This window comes from Mizuhopecten yessoensis, unplaced genomic scaffold (genome assembly GCF_002113885.1).
Source record: "Mizuhopecten yessoensis strain PY_sf001 unplaced genomic scaffold, ASM211388v2 scaffold6135_1, whole genome shotgun sequence".
NCBI classification, from domain to species: Eukaryota; Metazoa; Mollusca; class Bivalvia; order Pectinida; family Pectinidae; genus Mizuhopecten; species Mizuhopecten yessoensis.
In genome coordinates this window covers 1,746,591-1,767,128 of record NW_018406397.1, presented here as the reverse complement: position 1 = coordinate 1,767,128, position 20,538 = coordinate 1,746,591, and the positions used below count along the sequence as shown (strand labels likewise).

The window sequence follows — 20,538 nt, the reverse complement described above, 5'->3', positions numbered from 1 at the left end:
AGACATTGATGTAAATATGTAAATTGAGATTAATCGTACAAGCGTCATTATTTATCAGTATAAAACTGGATTGTTAATTGTTTCCTGGACATGACCTGGGGAAAATCCAGTACATGGTATGTTGTACTACTATTTTTAGCTGTTATTGATGATTCAATGTTTGTCAAGAACGTTTTTTGACACAGATGTAAATATTTATATAATGAAGGTTCATTATTATAAACAATCCTTATTTATTATGTTGCGCTACTGATTGGTGATATCTGCCTATCATATGTAATTAGTACATCACATTTTTGAAATCCAGAATATTCGTACACCTCTTTATAAGTGGTGCTTTATTTGTTTATTGAGCTACCATGACAACAGTTTGGTTTTCCTTAAGAGCTGGGCTAGATTAGTTGTTAACATAGGTTTTATGCCAGTGAAAAAAAAGAACGAATTGATATGTTAAACAAAAATCTTTTTTTTTTCTGGTTTTTTTTTCTGTATGTTTTCTGTTGATTCACTTAATGCATATTTTACTTCATCAACAGTGTCATATATTTATGCTCCAAAGTGAAAGTTAACTTAACTTGGTGGTTCAGGTACTAAACTTCTACTGTACTTGCTCAGCTATGGCGGATAATGTTAATGGGTAGATTTGAATGGGTAATGAAAACTCTGGCCTTCCACATAGATGCCTAGGTTTCTATTCCTGAAATTGTCATCAATAATTGTATTGACTTATATGTTTTATTAAATAATGGCATAACTTGTAAATATGTAAAGTAAAGTTTTTTAGAATGGCTTATTCTAACTGGATAACATTAAATTTCGTATTTTCGTATTAAATAATATTACCTGGTTAATAATTGTTGAAATCCAGTTGTAACATCAGGTATCACTTACAACAAACTGGAAATCAAACTTGGTGCGTATTTGTGTATTGTGTTTGTAAGTAAGATTGTGAGGAGGATGTTGGTTGTGTAAGGAGGATGTTGGTTGTGTAAGGAGGATGTTGGCTGTGTAAGGAGGATGTTTGTTGTAAAAGAAGATTTGAGGAGACATCATAAAAGACTCCAAAGCAACTGTTGCTTGTTTGTGCAATATTTTCTGATACTTAATGATTGAAGAAAGACCCAGTGAGATAATCATATAACTGTAATTTCAAATTCATAGATTTATGTACAAAGAGTTGTAATATTTTGTTGATACATATTTCAAGAATATTTCCTGTAGAGTAAAGGTAGTCTGTTGACTGTTGTATCTATCATTATACTGCACGAATGATATCTTACTGGCATTTGTTGTTTTTCAATCATCTATTAATTTTTAATATTAAAATGAAAGATGCTATACAAGTCTTGTTTGTTTCTTGAAATGCAAGCTCAGTGTGTATGCAGATTATAGTCACATTCAATACCTGTGGATCCCAGACTTAATTTAACATCCAATATAACTGTATATGGTGTTTTAACCACTACATCTGATATTTATTCAATAAATAATTATCATGTGTCTGGACCCTGTGCTAAAACTATCAAAGAACCCAAGTTCTTGCATAACATTTTTAGTTCACCTGGCCTGAAGGGCCAAGTAAGCTTATGGCATGGTGCATCGTCCGTCCGACGTCAACTTTTTACTTTAAACAACTTCTTCTGAATAACCAAGAGGCCCAGGCTGATGATATTAGGCCTGTAGCATGCTGGGATGATGAGACTACCAAGTTTGTTTAATTGAATGACCTTGACCCACTTTCAACCTAATGTCCAAAAGGCGTCATGTTTAAATCTTTAAATAGGTTCTTATGTATCAAACACTGATATTCTGCCTGTAGCTGTATTTAAGTCCACTTTTAAGATTACAAATGTGAGATTAATACCAGGTGAGCGATGCAGGCCCATTGGGCCTCTTGTTATTTTAAAGCAGCATGTATTTTCAGTGTTGAAATGACTAGTTCTCAGAAATCAAATAGTGCGAGTTATTGATGGTCATGTTTTGCAAGTTGGCTTTAAAAACTGAATGTTCTTTAAATTCGTCCCTTTCCCCTGTAAGTCTATAATTTTCATAAATATACAATGTAAATGTGTTTAGATTGTTACAGGAACTGTGTACTAATGAATTATGAAATATAAACAAGAGGCCCAGAGGGCCTGTATCGCTCACCTGGATATCTTATCAATTATGGCAAAATATTCTCCAAATGAGATCCAAGGGAATATGCCAGACCCCAAGGCCCCACCATTTGTACAATTTTGAATCGCCAACACCAAGGGATGCTTCCTGTCAAATATGGTTGATATCCACTTCTTAGTTCCAGAGAAGAGGTCGCTTAAAGCAATATAGCCAAATACCCTTTTTGGCCCAACCGTCAACCTCCTGGGGGGTCAGCCCCACCATTTGTACAATTTTTAATCCCCACCACCTAGGGATGCTTCCAGTCAAATATGGTTGATATCCACTTCTTAGTTCCAGAGAAGAGGTCGCTTAAAGCAATATAGTCAAATTGACCCTTTTGGCCCCACCATTTGTACAATTTTGAATCCCCACCACCGAGGGATGCTTTCAGTCAAATATGATTGATATCCACTTCTTACTTTCAGAGAAGAAGTCACTTAAAGCAGCATAGCCAAATAACCCTTTTTGGCCCCGCCCCTCAGCCCCCTGGGGGGTCAGCCACACCATTTGTACAATTTTGAATCCCTGCCTCCCGTGAATGCTTTTAATCAAATATGATTGATAACCAGTGCATAGTTCTACAGAAGAAATTGTTTGTAGCAATAAAGCCAAATTGCCCACTTTTGGCCCACCCCTCAGCCCCACCATTTGTACAATTTTGAATCTCCATCACCTAGGGATGCTTCCATTCAAATATGGTTGATATCCGCTTCTTAGTTCCAAAGAAGAAGTCGCTTAAAGCAATATATTCAAATTGACACACTCAGCCCCCTGCCCTCAGCCCCCTGGGGGGTCAGCCCCACCATTTGTACAATTTTGAATCCCCACCACCTAGTGATGCTTCCAGTCAAATATGGTTGATATCCAATTCTTAGTTCCAGAGAAGTCGCTTAAAGAAATACACGTATAGTCAAATTGACCCCTTTTGGCCCCACCCCTCAGCCCCACCATTTGTGCAATTTTGAATCTCCATCACCTATGGATGCTTCCATTCAAATATGGTTGATATCCACTTCTTAGTTCCAGAGAAGTCGCTTAAAGCAATACACGTATAGTCAAATTGACCACTTTTGGCCCCACCCCTCAGCCCTCTGGGGGGTCAGCCCCACCATTTGTACAATTTTGAATCCCCACCCCCTAGGGATGCTTCCAGTCAAATATGGTTGATATCCACTTCTTAGTTCCAGAGAAGAAGTCGCTTAAAGCAATATAGTCAAATTGATCACTTTTGGCCCCACCCCTCAGCCCCACCATTTGTACAATTTTGAATCCCCACCACCTAGGGATGCTTCCAGTCAAATTTAGTTGAATTCCAATCAGTGGTTAAGAAGAAGTCGTTTAAAGAAATTGTTGACGTACGGACCGACGGACCAGGTGAGCTAATAAATGCAATTCAAATGCTATGACATGGAAGGTCAATGTTCCCTAATTTTAAAAGATTTGCACACACTTGACCTTAAATTCAAGGTCACAGGGACCTGTGATAGTGCACTTCATATCATTTGTGGGTGATGCAGATGAACTGCAAGATTCATCAAGATTATGAAACAGACTAAATGACACTGAAAAGTTTGTACTGGTATGTATTTGACCTTTGAACTTGAGGTCAAGGTCATGGTAACCTAGCGTCCACAACAAGGCACTGCACACTGTGGGTGATGCAGGTATACTGTAAGATGTTGGAGCTACCAAGTTTGTTCAAATGAATGACCTTGAATTATATTCAAAGTCACAGGGGTCAAATCTGTTTAAAACTTTAAAAAACTTCTTCTGAATAACAATAAGGCCTAGAATATTGATATCTGGCAAGTAGCATGCTGGGATAAAGGGCTACCAAGTCGGTTAAAGTGAATGAACTTGACTTAAAATCAAGGTAGCAAGGGCCAAATTTGTTTAAAACCTTTTAAACAACTTCTGAATATCCATGATGCCCAGAATGTTGATATTTTGCCAGTAGCATTTTTCATATGAATGACCTTGACATACTTTCAAGGTCACATTTGGTCAAATATGTATAAACATTAAAATTACCTAATCTCAATAAACAAAAGGTCTAGGGTGGGGATATTTTGCAAGTTGCATGCTGAGATGAAGAGCTATAAATGTATTCAACGTAATGACATTGTTCGACTTTCAAGGTAACAGGGGTGATTTTTTAAAAAATCTTTTAACAGGTTCTTTTGAATGACTTTTAGTCATAAATACTGATATTTTGCCTTTTAGATCACTTTTAAGGTTACATTTGTGAGATTAATACCAGGTGAGCGATGCAGGGCATTTATTATTAAAACCATACCAAGTTTTTGGTGTCATTACCTGTTGCCTACATATTTTAGTCATTTTACTTTGATCAACAAGGTAGACCAAAGTTTTAAATAAGTTAACTTCACATAAAACAAATATTTTAGCCTAGTTAGATAGCTAGGCTGATCTGAACTTTGAAAGCAATGGTTAGAATTTTGTAGATATATCCTGGTCTGGATATGTCAACAACGACCGTAAACAATGTATCCAAAATGTGAAACAAGTATCCTAACAAGAGATCCCAGTGGGATCTTGGCGCCCACCATTGTACCATCTTCATTAGTTCTTTGTCAGTTGTTCTTTTCTCTTCTTTCCTCTAATCTGTTTGATCGAGTCATGTTAACAGTAAATGCACCTTGAGGTAACTTTTGATCTAAACTCAATACTGATGTGTATGAAAGCCAACTTTCAAAGTGAGTTTGTCTTTTCACATATTTACTAGTACAGTACTTAATATGAAAGAAATAGAATCGAACATTGCAATATGAGAAAGATCTGTTTAGTTCTTCCTTTAGCCATTCAGTCTCAAAATATAACATGTACAATGAGGGATCAAGGGGAACCTACATATTTAATTTGAGAAAAATCCCTGAAGATATTCCTGATAAATGGTACTAACAAACCTTCAATGTCAAAAATCGAAGATAGCTGTCGGTAGGCCATTTTGTTTAACTGATCAGTTTCAAAAGTAAACATGTTGAATAAAGGATAGTGGGGAACCTGCATTGGCTGTCACAAAAAAAATGTTTGGGTGCCTAAAAAATTTGTAGAACTGGCCCAAATAATTTTGGGAAAAAAAAAATCCACAGCATTTAACACAATGCTTCAGCACATTTCAATTACATATAACATGAGAATGTGTGTAACATGTAAAACAGAATAAAACATTATAGTTTTAATTCTTCAACCCTAGTTAAAACCTGACATGTTTCCCAAAACTCACCTCAAAGACACCCTGGCCGTTTTATATAGAAAATCTGAAAAAAATCATCACATTTTCTAAATCACGGACAGTTCGATTCAAATCGAAGTAATGACAACTGAAAAATGTACTGCCCCCCAGTTAATGTGGAAGAGACTTTAATTTCTTTTATTCATAAATTTTTCGACAGTCATCCAAGCTATTTTTGTTGGGCCAGTGATTACCTCACTTTTGACAACTTTTGGTCGCACGTGCAAGACTTTCCATTTCAAGCACTGCTGCACAACAAGGGAACAAGGGGATCCTACATATAAAATTTGAGAAAGATCCCTCTGGTACTCCCCTAGAAATAGCGATAACAAACTTTTACTACCAAAATCCAAGATGGCTGACTTTCGACCATGTTTTTTAACCGATCAGTCTCAAAAGTTGCTCTGCACAGCTAAGGACCAAAGGAAACCTACATATAAAATTTGAGAAAGATCCCTCTGGTCCTTCTTAAGAAATACCGATAACAAGAATTGTTTACGGACGGACAACAGACGACGGACATCGGAAGGACAACTGACCACAGACGCAGGGTGATTTGAATAGCCCACCATCATCTGATGGCTAAAAATCTAATCCATTGCTTTTTAAGTTCAGATCAGCCTCTATAACTTCGCTGAAAGTTGTATATAGAGGCTGATCCTCGTGGGAACTTGACTGGGTTGGTCATTTTGTAACAGGACACAAAAACTGAAAAGTACTGGACACAGATTGAACCTGGAACATCCAAACTCTAGCACTTAAAGAATATAATTTTGACTCAAGTTGTAGCTTTGACTCGCAGGTTTGAAAAAAAGTATGTTTATTTTATATGTTGAAAAATCTTGTTTTACTTCTAAATTAATTAATTCAACAGAAAGCCCTGTTTGAATGGACGTATTCACCGACAGAGCTTCATTACTACACATTGCTATGTCGATAGAGTATGATATACACTAGTTACAGCACATTAACTTCAGTTAAAATTGAAAGTGAACTATTTTCCAGTGAACTATTTTCCAACGGTTTGTTTGTGTTTTACGTCCTATTAACGGCAGCTGGTTATCTAAGGACGTGCCAAATTTTGGTGGTGGAGGAAAGCCGGAGCTTCCGGAATAAAAACATTACCTAAGTGGTGACTGCACAACTTAGGTATCGAGGGCTAGTGGTAGAAGAATGTCAAACGCCTTAACCATTTGGCCACTGCGGCCCTTGATCTGTTTGTGTTTCAGGGTAAAATGAACCTACATCTCTATGTAAACAGTGAAAAATTAAAATCAAGCATGTTCTTAATGTGAGATGGTTTATTGATCAGTACTATGATACACTTACTGTAAGAGTATTAGACAATATAGACACAGCTGATCATGAACAATGTATACAGCAATGTTAGATGTTTTATATCATACCCTATGTCCTTGCTTTAAAACTCTAGATGAATATTTCAAAATACTTTACCGGCTTTAAAACATTTCAATATTTAACATCTTTAGCTGCGGAAACCATAGCTCCAGGTCTGATTGATTTTATTTTATTTCCATTTTTTATTACATTATTTGACCATACAGCTAATCTCTGATAATGTAAAATTAAAAAATCAAAAAAAATCAAAAAAAAAATCGATCAGACCTAGAGCTACAGTTCCCACAGCTGTATAACATCCTTTGAGATTAAAAAAAAATATATTGCCTTTTTAAAAAGTGTTGGATAACTCTTCTTTGAAATAATTTCATATACATGTACAAGTACCTCGAGACTAGTATATTGAGTTTATAAACTTAAATGCTAAATGAGTATTTTGATGTACATAATGTAAGTCCATGAACACAATAATACTTAATGTACATGTCATATACAAGCTACAGAGTTCTAACACAAAACAAGGGAGTTCTAACACAAAACAAGGGAGACCACTAGGACCAGTGATGGCAATAATTAATGTTAAGAAAACCTTTTCTTGTATAATACTTCAGATTCACCACCGCGTACTGTACATAAAGGGAATTACGATCTGGTTAAATAAAAGATTATTCCAAATACATTGAATCATCTATTTAACTTAATGTGATTTAAGAAAAGTGTTTGTCATTTTAGTTTCCAAGTCAGGTAATGATAAAACTGTAAGCGTACTTCTATTAGCGCACTCTAATGTTAGCAGAACCAAGTGGTTAGGGCTAGCGCAAATATTGTTTAAGCAATAGACTTTAACACATACAGGGTAAAGTCAGGAAAATCTTTTTTACAGTTTGTGTAGCTGGTGCTACATGGTCTAATTTTAGCTATGGACATGAATTAGCTAAACTGTCGAAAACTGGTAACATTGGAATAACGCTAAAATTAATACACTTTGAGTAGTTTTGCCGTAGATTAATTTTTGAATATGAAAAATATTTTAAATAATTATACTGATTTTCTGATAATAAAGCCTCCATGTGCTGTTACAATAGCCTGTAAATTAATGCTGAACATCTGACTACATGTACAATGTATTGTAAGTAACTTATTAAAATGTTACAAACAAAATAAAACTGATTTAATCACTGTAAATAATCCCTTTTTTCGTGCCTCTGTGCACAGGTTCCTGAAGGCACAATCATTAGTGTTGATGGAGCCTTTGTGTACTATAGAAGAAGACCCCACACACCCTTTACGATTCAACAGACTCTCATGTAAGTTTAATCAGGTCATGTCTTTATGAGGTCACAGTGGCATTCTGTCTTTTCATTTTGATATCACAGTTAAACAGGAAGCATTTTGAAGTTTTAGGAATTTTGTTCGTGTCAACCAAGCAAGCTTGATCAATCAATCAAACATACCTAGGCCACCATGAACATCAGACAGTATTAAGCTGACTGGGGGAAGTCGCTTTTATAACCTGTATTATTATTAATCCAATGCAGCAGCAGTTAAAAACTTAAAAAACATATATGGATACATGAATACATACAAATAATGATACAGAAGTACTGGAGAAGCCAGACAAAAGAAACCAAATACACATTTAATATATCTATATAAAATTAAAACAATTATTAATTAAACATTGAACTTAAAAATGACAATAAAAAAAAAATGAAAATGTACAACCTTGTAGGTGCCAAATAGGGCATAACGTTAAAGCAGCTTATGTAAGCCTATCACAACTCACTGTCTAAATCACAACACCACGGAACAGCCATCATCACAAAATAGGGCGGAGTAGGTTGGTTGTGAAGGGAGCAGATTTATATATATGGATTCCAGTTTATATGAAATTCCAATATATCATTAAAGATGTTTATTGCTAAATATATAATAACCCTTTCACCCCTAAGTAACTTTAGAAGACTCTACCATCCACTTATCTGGATGAGTCTATTGTGGTCCACAGTGGTGAAAGGGATAATAGATGCACCATATCCTAGGGCAATAATGTAAACATACTAAGGCCATCCTTTAAAAATTGCTTGTTTGCAGCTTCCTGACCAACTCACTAAAAATGGCACCTACTCACACATTTTGTTTTAAATCTTTGGTTTGGAAACATTTTTTTTTTTCCTACTAAAATATCAACGAAACTTGAAAATGTGAGTTTTCTGAAAAAACCCACCCTACCTACTATCTCACTGAAAAAAATTAAGTAAGGAAACTGAAAACATCCCTTTTTTTGAGGTTCGCCTAAAACACTGGCATTTCTGCACATCAGCAATAATTCTTCAGTGACACACCTCATCAGTGTACTGGTGTGCCTACTTCTCACAACAAATAGAAAGCTCACGAAAACTTGTGTTCTGCATTAGCTAGGACTCACTTCTTACATGATAACATGGAACACTCATTACTGTTTAAAGTGGAGAAATGATTGGATTTTTATTTTGCAGTTATCTTATAATAAAAAAAATCAAAACTGTGATAACCAATAAAACAAACATGTTTACGGTATGTCAGTGAATATATTACAAATAACTTCTCTCAAATAAGGAGGGCCGTTTTATAGGCTTTGCCTAGTGCCCAATTCTTATTGTACGTAAGACCTACATGTATGCAATAAAATATTCTGAAATGAAATATATGTCAAAATACTGGTGGTGGTAGTTGTTGGATTTGATGCCTTGAAATACAATGAACATACATGTAGTTCTATATATATTGTAATTGTTTTTATGAATACTGTATCTTTACATTTACTGAAATGAACTTTAAAGACATCATATATAGTTCAGTTAAAATTAATATATATGCAGTAATCAATAATAATTGTCTAGACAATAACTGGAATCCACGAGTACCTTCCCTATCGTTATGTGACAAGTGTATACTGTTATGAATACAGTATCTATTTACTGATAGTAGTGAGCGTATACTGGTATATGAATTGCGTAACTTATAACAGTCAGAACCGGGTAAATTATTCAGTTATATTCGAGAGTTCGAGTTTAGTTTGTGTGGTAAGGTGGTGCTGTGAATAACACACTCACTTGTCACCAAGATGACTGGGGTTTGATTCCCCTATCAGATGTGAAAAGTATTGGGTCACCTGACTGACCATGTGGGTTTTCTCCAGGTATTCTGAATTCCCTCGACATTAAAACTCACTGTTCCCTTCATTCCTGGCCAAAACAAATGTGATTAATATAAGCTGGAACTTCTTTCATAACAAATAAACAAAGTTAACATTATGTATGAGTTAAGTAACTTTGATTATCCAGGTAAATTATAGTTTTTGGCTCATTCAGACTCTCTTATGCTTTGTTAGAGCAGGTAATAGTTACTGAGTCAATATATTATGAACATTGACTTAAAGCATAAAAGATGTTTTATCACATTGTTTTTCAAAATTCAACTGCCATTTTCTTTTAAACTTCTTAGCAAAATATGCAATAAGCAAAATTAAAGAAAAAAAACCCAAAAAACCCCAACCCATTATGAAACTTATAATTAAAAAAAACTGTTTGTAAAATTTTACAGATGCTCTATTCAGTTTAGTGGGACATTTGCAGAATATTAATCTTATAAGGTAAACATGATTTTAATATTTCATTATAAACCTATGATATATCTATATATAGTTCTTTCCAAAAATACATATCCAAGCAGGGTAATTACAAAGCAGTTAATATTTATATCAAATATTCCAATGTCTAATCACGTTACATGTTGCATTGACACTGCATAGTATTAAGACATTTCACATAGTGCATACAGTAAACACAGTAAAACAGGTTTACTACATGTAAGAACAAATGTCAAGCTTGTACGAGAGCCATTTCATATCAGTGTTGCTTAGATTAATGTATTTTTTAACTTTTAATTTAAGCAATGCTATCACATTTTTAAAATCAAAATTGGAGTTCAGCAAAAAAACAACCTATAAATTGTTTTGTGAAAGTTGAGCATTTGTTTGTTATAAACATGTTTTACCGTCCATGTACAATATCACTGATCTAATCTTTACAGAAACAGTGTTACTTAACATTTCCTTTCACATTGTGGGCCCTTAACGTAAGTTAATGCACATATGTTGATTCAAGTGTATTCCTCATTATCAATCCAGAAGGGAGACAATCAAGATTACCTCCCTTCCAAACATCTTTGGTCAATTATGGATACATCATAAAGTTTGTAAATTAACTTTATGATTCAAACAGTTTCTGTGATTGGATTAGTATGTACTTTCCATCTTGTTGTGCCAAAATTGTTTAAAATCTTAATGTTTGAAAATTCATCCACTTTCTTAACAAACAAACTATTGGGTATATCTATTTCAAAACAGTCTGTGTATTTTGTCTTCGTCCAAAACAAGATGTAGACGTTCTCTGATGAAATGTGTCCACTTATTCCTATAAACGTGAGATCCCGTCCCTGATAGTAAATGACTATAGCTAGCTGGCCTACATTTGGAGGCACCTTTAAAATAATGATGAGCAATTTTAAAATGTGTAACACATAACAGTTCTGCATGTTTCATTGATATTAAGACAACAATATCAAACTTGCTCAGGTTAATGTAAACATACTATCATAATGTATTTGTATATCATTTACATTTTAATGTACAATGTATTTTGTCTACATTAAGAGATAATTACTAGTCTAACTACAGATTTTCTGTAATTAGCAAGATATTGCCTCTTTACATAAACATTTTGGATTTTCTTATTAAAATAATAATCCAAAACACCCCTCCCCCCCAGTCAAAAATATATTCTGAAGGGGTTTTATTGTATATTGATTTCAATTTTTTTTCTGCTGTTGAATTTCTTATTTCATTCATAACAATTTTTTCAGACTCAAACTTTGTGTTTTTGACAAAATAAGAATGTGTGGTTTAGATTATTTCGGATACAGGTAAAAAACCCATATATGAATAATATCGCTAAAAAACATTTTGTTGGGCATGTATATTTGTTGTAAAAGTATACTCATGAAGTTAAGGAAAAAAAATACCTGCAACAGACATCACTTTTTTCCACGGTATTACATTTTTGATCCACCCTGCTGAAATTTTTTTTTCCCAGGTAATTGCAAATGAGAGATCAACATCACTGTAAAAATTAAGCTCACTTGAATGAGAGATTAGAAAAAGGATATGAAACAGGATCAGAGAAGCTGATGAAAATTCAGGAACTTAAAAAAAACAAGACTGAATTTATAATGCACCAAATGAAGCAGTGTAAGGATTTCACTTTTCCGAGCATCAACCATGGATGATACCAACATTGTACCATTATACATCACTAATTACTACTGTTAGCTTTAATTTTCATATTTTTTCTCATGTTTTTTTGTCATTATTATTGTTAACGTTGTTATACACACAAATATGACAGGAAGGGAACTCAAAATTCCACTATAGGTATGTACCAACATATATTTACTGACCTTCTTTTACAAAAAAAGAAAAAAAGTAATGCTTATTATATAGCACACATATATATACACGTACAAAGATAATGCTTTATATGTTTAGCGCCATGGGCAAATTAACTTGTTTGTGTACATATGAAAATATAACAGGATACATGTACAAATTAATTAGTATGAATTGGATGAACTGATGTGCATCTACTATACAATGTAATTATCTAGGCATATATCTATGCTAATAGACTATCTAATAATCTACTATAATACACACACAATATATATATATAGGTGTATGAAGTTCATTTACAGTTTATTAATCTTGACCATATTTGCCAAAATTAGCGCCCCTTCCCTTATAAGTGGCCCTCCCTTTTTTTCAGGAGGAAACACAATTACAGACCCCTCTAGATCTTCCCTCCAAGTCTTGACCAGGCCCAATCAATGATTAATAGTATCGATACTTTAAAGCAGAGATTTTGACTGGTGATCATGGCTGGACTTTCTGTGAAGTGGATGAAATATTTGATTTCCAGATCTTCTGCCACACTGGTTTGTTTGTAATGTGATATCAATGGATGAAATTCGTCATAAATCACCTGTTATTACCTTAATAAGTGCTCCCCTTTAAGCAAATTTTGAAGTGCCCTGGGCACTTATTACAGCAAATACGGCATACAGAATGTATGTGTTTGTGTTATTAGACACTTTAGTCTGCTATACATGTATATAATGTATTTATGTTAATGACATTTATTAGAGTATCTTACAACTATTTCAAATATGTCATAACTTACTGCAGTAATACATACATGTATAATCATTACACGTTCCTGCACATGATTTACATTTTGTATGACTCAATCAATTACATGATCAACTCCAACCTCTGATGTCATCTTAACCGAAAAATGGTATTAAGTATATGGGTTGTACGATACAATGTACAGGGAGAATGTTATATGTTCTTCATTGCAGTTACATTAAACAATATTATTTCATCCCTTGCGTGGATTAGGATCAAAGTAAGCAACATAAAAACATGTGAAATTTCAAGGTCGTCAGCTCAGAAGTTCAATGACCCAGATCATTTTAAATTATTGATATACATGTCACTATCAGACTCCTAGTAGTTTGATCTGGTGAACAAACTTCTCTTTGAGTTCCATAAAGCATAAACATAATTGGCCTGTAGCATGATTGGGGTAAAGGGTTGTTAGGGTCTGCTTCTTTGAAATTAAAGATGGCAGATATGGACTAAATTAGGTAAATGGTTACTCCAACAGTGTTAGAGGTTTACAAGGTGAGATACTTTTGACAGGCATCATGTAACGGCAAAATCATATCCGATAGAAAAAAGGCCGACCAGCAGCCTCTTCTGTTATAGGAGTAGGTAAATGGTATATGCCATGCCTATCAAATTTTTCATCCTTTCTGCTTTGTATGTCGTTAAAAGAGCTGACTATTTATTGTTATTTACAGGATGTACAGACATGTATAAGGCTAACACACATCTAAACAACACTGTAATACGTGTACTCTTTGGTGGATGTTTATAATAAAATAAATCAAAGTGACAAATTCTTGTTTTCTACACAGACTCTCCTGAGCTTCCCAAATACCACAAAGATTAAATTAGTACAGTATGCTGATAAAATTTGAGAGTGTGGTTCAATATTAGTCTGTGTCATATATCACATACAAATTTACTTTATGATGATCAACAAGTCCAGCAATGGAGAAAAATTACAATAACATCTTATTTGAAAATGTCAAAATATTTCTGTTTACCCCATTTCAAATGTCAAATTATTTACAAGGTCAGTTGAAAGTTGTATTAGCTCCTATAAAGTGGGAATGTACATGTACACATTACAACAACTATTCTAAAATACCAAATATGTTCTGTAAGTTTGGCTGTTTACAATATGACTGTAACCGCAAGTCATAAAGTAGGGGTGGGGGACTTCGCAGCCAGACTACTGCGTTAATTTTCAAGTACATGTATTGGTGAAAACATAAATTGTTTGACTCGCAACTGAGTGTAATTTTTTTTTTTTTTTAAATGTTAAAATAGTAAATTTGTTTATTTGGGACTTCAAGTCTTAATTACAGTGATGGTCACATGATAATAGAGAGACCTTTACCCTTTCACCACTGAAGACCATAATGGACATTACCATTATCCAGATCAATGAGTGGTAGAGTCTACTAAATTTACATAGGGATGAAAGGGTCAAGTGATTGTTAAACAATGATTCCAAGCTAAAACAAATCAATTAAATAGCAATGATTCTTGCATTATCTATTACGGTAACTGTACTTAACATTTATATATAATCTATACTGGCAGTCAACACTGTTTTTTTCATCAAAATGAACGTGTTGAATATTCGGACTAAGAACATGTTCCATTGCACACTACTATCGGACATGTGTAGTTAGTCGACATCATTGTTAAAAATAAAAATAAATAAAAATAAAAGAAGTCATCTGTTATTATAGAGACCTTAAAAACCCTATAGAGACCTTAAAAACCCTTCACACTTAACAGTAGATCAAGAGTCAGAATACAAAGACTAACAGTTAGTTCACTGCTTCATTTATCAGTAGGTCAATAAATTGTACTAGAGGTTGGTGGGTTTTTTTTGGGGGGGGGGGGATTTGTTCACAGACATTGCACATTACATACATGTATATCAGACTATTATCAGCATATTATCCCACCCAGTCACTGCTAGATGTACATTAGTGCTACAGTTTACAAAATTCCTCAGCTTTCTCTTGACATCAAATAATTTATACAAATCCAAAAAAAATCTTCTGTACATGCCAATGCTTGTAATTGTGATCAATATCAGTAATACTTATTAGTACAACATGGATACAAATGAATCACAATTTGACTGAATCTGTATACAAACAGTAGTACTATATGTAACAGTTTCACTGACACATGTACACTATATCAATATATATATAGACACACATCCATAAATAATACTATATATTTAACACAGAGGACAAGCTGGATCCACTAGCTGGTGATTGTGCTGTTATGGCGGGTCTTACGAATTCCCTCCCCTGCAGCATCACTCATCACACGGGACGAGTTGGACAGAGCCTGAGTTTTGGCAAAGTCAATCACAGTGTAACTGTCCGTCCTTTTGCTGGGTGATTCTACAGGGTAAGAGTTGTAGGACACAGGAGAGGTGGGTGTGGTCGTACCTGTGCCGTTTGTAAGGTTCGCCACTTCTATGTAGTTGAGACGTCCAGGTCCCTGTAGGGGTGGGGCACAAGACGGCACACTGCCACTGTTTGATGCGGGAATTGGATGTGAAATATTCAAATAGTTGTGATCTGCAGTTTTGGGATGACGCAACTGCACTGGATTTCCATTGTTCATTCTAATTCCATCTGCACCCACATTCATGTAGTCGGGCTGATTCCCAGTCTCAAATGGAGGATCATCAAACACATCACCATTTATTGTCTCATCTAACTCCATGTTTGGCAAACCATGATCATCACCCCCGTCCACATCTGGCTCTGATTGCATTCTCGGGCGGTTGACACCATTTTGACTAGCAAGCACACCAGTCTCTTCGCACTCATCTTCTGCACTTTCTGGCAAATCTAGTCTGATATACTGTAAACCTGCCGAATTTCTATTGTAATCACTACCTTGCGGAAGCTTAGGATTGTGTAAGAAATCAATCAGTACTGACTCTGCATTCACACTGTCCATTCCACCATTAGGTAAACTACGCTGTCTAGTGCCATTAGCTCCACTGGTGTTGACGTTCACATACTGGTGGTCAGCATCAACTGATGTGTCAACATTTATGTAGTTGATGTCTCTTGTCAGAGCATTTGTTTGTAAACTACCTGGCTGTACGACAAATCCATTCACTTGCTGCATTTCTATTACGGAGGATGGTCGACTGCTGTGGATGTTATGGTCAAATGCCTGATTTGCCCCAAGTTCATCTTGCTGTCCTGCTCTCTGTATGCACTCTTGTACAGCAGCAAACAGGGACTCAGCCCTGCGGCATTTGAATGCATAAATACCAGGACCAGTGGGGCAACGTCGACCACTTTCAAAGGAAAATAACTCTTGGTCACATCCATATCGTCTAAGACAACGCAATGGCCAATGAATGGGGTCTTTTCCTTTTTGATGTAGAATTAAATCTACATCTGTGACTTCAATCTTTCCAGAATTCAACTCATCCCCATTTTCATCCACGTTGTAGACACGGAATGTTCTAGAATTTCTGTCAGATCTATCTGCACTGGAATACATACATCCCATATTGGTATCGGTTAAACCAACAACTCTGACAAGTGATTACCTACAAATAAAATATTTGAATGAAGTGTAATTTATCAACATACATTAATATTATAGATATGTATAATAAGGTCTGCACAGTATTCCATATACTTATTTAACTATGTCGGGACCTTACTTATCTGTTCATGTTAACATTAGTCCGATATAACTTTTATCATTTTTTTTATGGGACTGAGGTAGTCAGAATGTCCTCCATAGGGTGGCTGAAATATTTGTGCACCAGATTTGATGTCAGCACTTCAATTAATGATATATTGTATACCGGAGCATTTCTACATACTTCCCATACATGAATGGAAAGATGTTTATTTCTCTTTAAGGAAAAATGTTTGACAACTGGGTAGATATTGTCAACCACTTTTGGTAGTAGATGCCTACAACATTACTATGACGTGGACTTTTGGCATATTCTCAGGAACTGAAAATCATTGTCATTTGCCTTGAGTTGAAAATTTTCTCGCTGGTGTGCCTGGGTCCGCCAATAAGTTCAGTTTCCAGGCTCCCTTATTTAATTATATTTTTTATGAACTTGTTCGAGGAAAAGGCTAGTGTATATATGTAGACAAGTGAAAATATGTATTATAAAGATAAGTAATCTACATTTTATACCTAGAATATTCGCACAGTATAAAAATGTCACCACATGCCATTTTTTAAAAATAATAATAAAAACGATAGGAGTCTGTGATATACAAAATAGTATAATCAGATAATACCATAGAAGTTTGACGGTGTATCAGTAGTATCGTATTAAAAATGCCCACAAACACTAGTAGGTGTGTTAATATGCGTAATTAAGTGATTATGAGACTGACAAAACGTCATACTCCATTTGTATAATCTGATAATTAGGGAATAATTAAATATAACAACCTGATACCTTCGTAATTTGGCCGTCGTTATTTCTGTTATTTCAACGTCAGATATGTTTACGAACGAAACAACAGTTCTAACAAATGATAAGTTTGAATTTATACCAGTGATATTCCCATTTGACACGTTATTCGTGATTGTCGTGTCGAATAAACGTGTCTATTGTCTTGAAATATATCATAACTACCGACACTTTCTTACGAGCATGGAATCATTTGGCAAGAAAACGAGGCGACAAAACATTGACAAATTACGACTGATTAATTTGAATTTCCCTCACAAACCCCAGAGACAGTGTGTAAACACATCCCTACTTACCAGCTTCATCTAACCGTGTCCTAGTCAGTAATTCTATGTCGTAATTTGAACGAGGATAGAATTTTAAAGTTGTCCTGTCCCACTTCCGCCATATCGATGACCTCGACCTTTAATCTGCCTCCCAGTAGAGGGCGCTGATAAGATGTCTTATCGTGGGGTTCCCTATGGGGAATTGATCCAACAGGTGGTCGGCCCTTTAGGCCCGTTCTGTTTAATGCGTTCTAAAGTAAAACAGTTGAGTCATAGTCAGGCAGTTACGTCTCTCTCTCTGCCAGTAGTAAATAATACCAGGGGTACAAAAGGTGACTAAAATAATAAAACATGTGTCTATTTACAATTCAAAATCGTTGTAACACTGCATATATCGGGTAGGTCAGAGACATATTTAAAGCATCATACATGTCTCTGGGTAGGCTCACAGCGATATGTATGATGTCTGCTTCAAAATGAAAAATATAGGCATAACGGTACATACTATACGTCATAGCCGCCTGCATCAAAGAAATGTAATAATTAATTGGTTAGGCTGTCTACCTGCCGTAGCAATCTCTGCAGTAATATTTGTTTCACATTTCCGAATCATCACAACTAGGTACAAGCCAGTGCATCAATCAACAACAAACTCACATATTCTTTTCAATACATGTAAACAATATCAATATTTAAACTGCATACCTAGGATCAATACTTTACTGTTTAATTTACCGTTTTTTTAAATCATTATACAATGTTTCTACCTGCAGGTTATTATCTTTCTCCAAATGTATGTTTCGACGAATCCACAGATTCAATGTCGCCTATTTATTTTTTATTTTTTTAAGCGGTAAAGCAAGAATTAAGATCTTTACGAAAAGGGACGTAGTGGAGAAAGCAAGGAGTTTAATTAACATATAATTTCCGCAAGTTAGTATATGAAATAGTCTAATGAAATTCCCATGGTACCCGAATAATGAGACTTTAGTCATTCGTCGGCGAGAATTTCTATGGAAAAATCCTGGGGTCTTAAATGTTGCAGTTTCATCGTCTTTAAACTTATAGAGGATGATTAATATTAAAAAAGGGATGTTTACAATTTACACCAGTCCGAAATAAGGTAATTTCATATGAAAATGCTTTTTATTTTAAGGTATTTGAAAATATATTATTTGAAAATGACACCTTAAATGATGATACACCATATCATTTGGGGTTTCATTTTTTCCGAAAAATCATTTGAGGTGTCCTTTTGACAGACATTGATCTAAATCCCTGTCATATTACTTTAATCAGCTTAGGTACAAATATGTCTGTAACAAATTCTCAGGTCCCTATTCAGTATTGTACTGTTCGCAGGTCGATGGCTTTTCTCCGGGCACTCCGGTTTTCCTCCACCACAAAACCATAGCTGTTAATCGAACGTACAGCAGTAACGAACAAAACCATACCAAACTAATATGTCACCAGCGATATTTAATCCGTCACACATGGTTTCGATTTGATTGACCTTGAAGTGTACGTACTATATACATGTTTATTTCATTCTATAATTAAGTTTCCCTCATATTCAATTGGCAAGAGTCTCTTTCATCAGCACATGGCCTTCAATTAATCAATCAAGGGAGCTTAGTAATTCGAGATTAAAAGAGGTAGGCATAGGCCGTTTTAGGGGGTCCTGGGCAACGCCCTCTCCCTACAACCACCACCACTACAAAAAAACACGTATTCTTTTGTTTTAATAGTGTGTAATCTAACTTTTTAAACTTGTTATCCCCCAACATCCAACACATGCCCCTCCCCCATGAAGTCCCAGACTACTAGTCATGTTACCTCCTTTAAAGACACACAAATGTGTTACCTCTGATGTCCCTCACCTGTTTTACGTCCCGAGGGTCCCATACAGTAGGACATTTGCCGTTGTGAAAATCAGCTTCTTATCATCATCTTAATGCGTAACTGTAACTTGAAGAATAATCCCTGAAGTGCAACTGGGTCCAGGTCGTCTTACAAGGCTGCATTTCTATTTTGAAATTCATTAAATGCATTTAAAATGGAAGAAAATGCGAGAACACTTTTTGTGATACAGTGACATAGTGGACTGGTATGCAAGATGTGATGCATTACAAAAGAAGTCGACCTATGCACACGAAATCTGTTGGGACAGAGCTAAGGATTGAGTGTAAAATTGACTGTTTGCATGTTAAACGTTTTCAACACTTAAGTGTTATTTTAGGGTGTTACAAAGCACGCTCTTTGTAATCAAGGATAATCTAATTAGCAAATACAATTTCAAATATAGTTTATATGTTTTTTCATTAACCTATGTGAATTGTCATAGTCCAGATTTTAACGAGTCAATCCTTTCAAAAGTCATTAATTCGAACATAAGTTTATTTTATTTACATTATCTGTGTCGTGCACTAAACTGCTTAGTTTAGGTTGACAATATTTTTGTTGAGTTTGGGTGCAAGATTTTTCAGTAAACTGTAGGCACTCTTATAATAACAAGCTGTTTCCCTCTTTTGGCCGATTTGTTTTTATTATCGTATGAGGATGAACGTATTGAAGAACTGGTTGGAACTGGTAAAAAAGTCCGTCAATTTCCTATTTAGAAATATAATAGAGACTTATCTATCGCACGGATCGTATAATACCCTCATGAGCTTGACATCAAGGACACTACAGACTCTTCTACTTCAGCCGCCTTCCTCGATATCTACTTACAACATGGCCAACAAGGATGCTGTACGATAAGCAG

General features: G+C 35.1%; 1 protein-coding gene across 1 annotated transcript; it reads right to left on the bottom strand.

The window, feature by feature from the left end:
- Window positions 1-6,702: 6,702 nt before the first annotated feature.
- LOC110451570 (fibroblast growth factor receptor substrate 3-like) lies at window positions 6,703-17,905 on the bottom strand. Its single transcript, XM_021499670.1, has 2 exons — window positions 17,805-17,905; window positions 6,703-16,611 (listed from the first exon to the last, which is right to left on the bottom strand). Exon 2 carries the CDS (start codon window positions 16,569-16,571, stop codon window positions 15,294-15,296), a length of 1,278 nt encoding a protein of 425 aa, XP_021355345.1. The 5' UTR covers window positions 16,572-16,611; window positions 17,805-17,905; the 3' UTR covers window positions 6,703-15,293.
- Window positions 17,906-20,538: the final 2,633 nt, after the last annotated feature.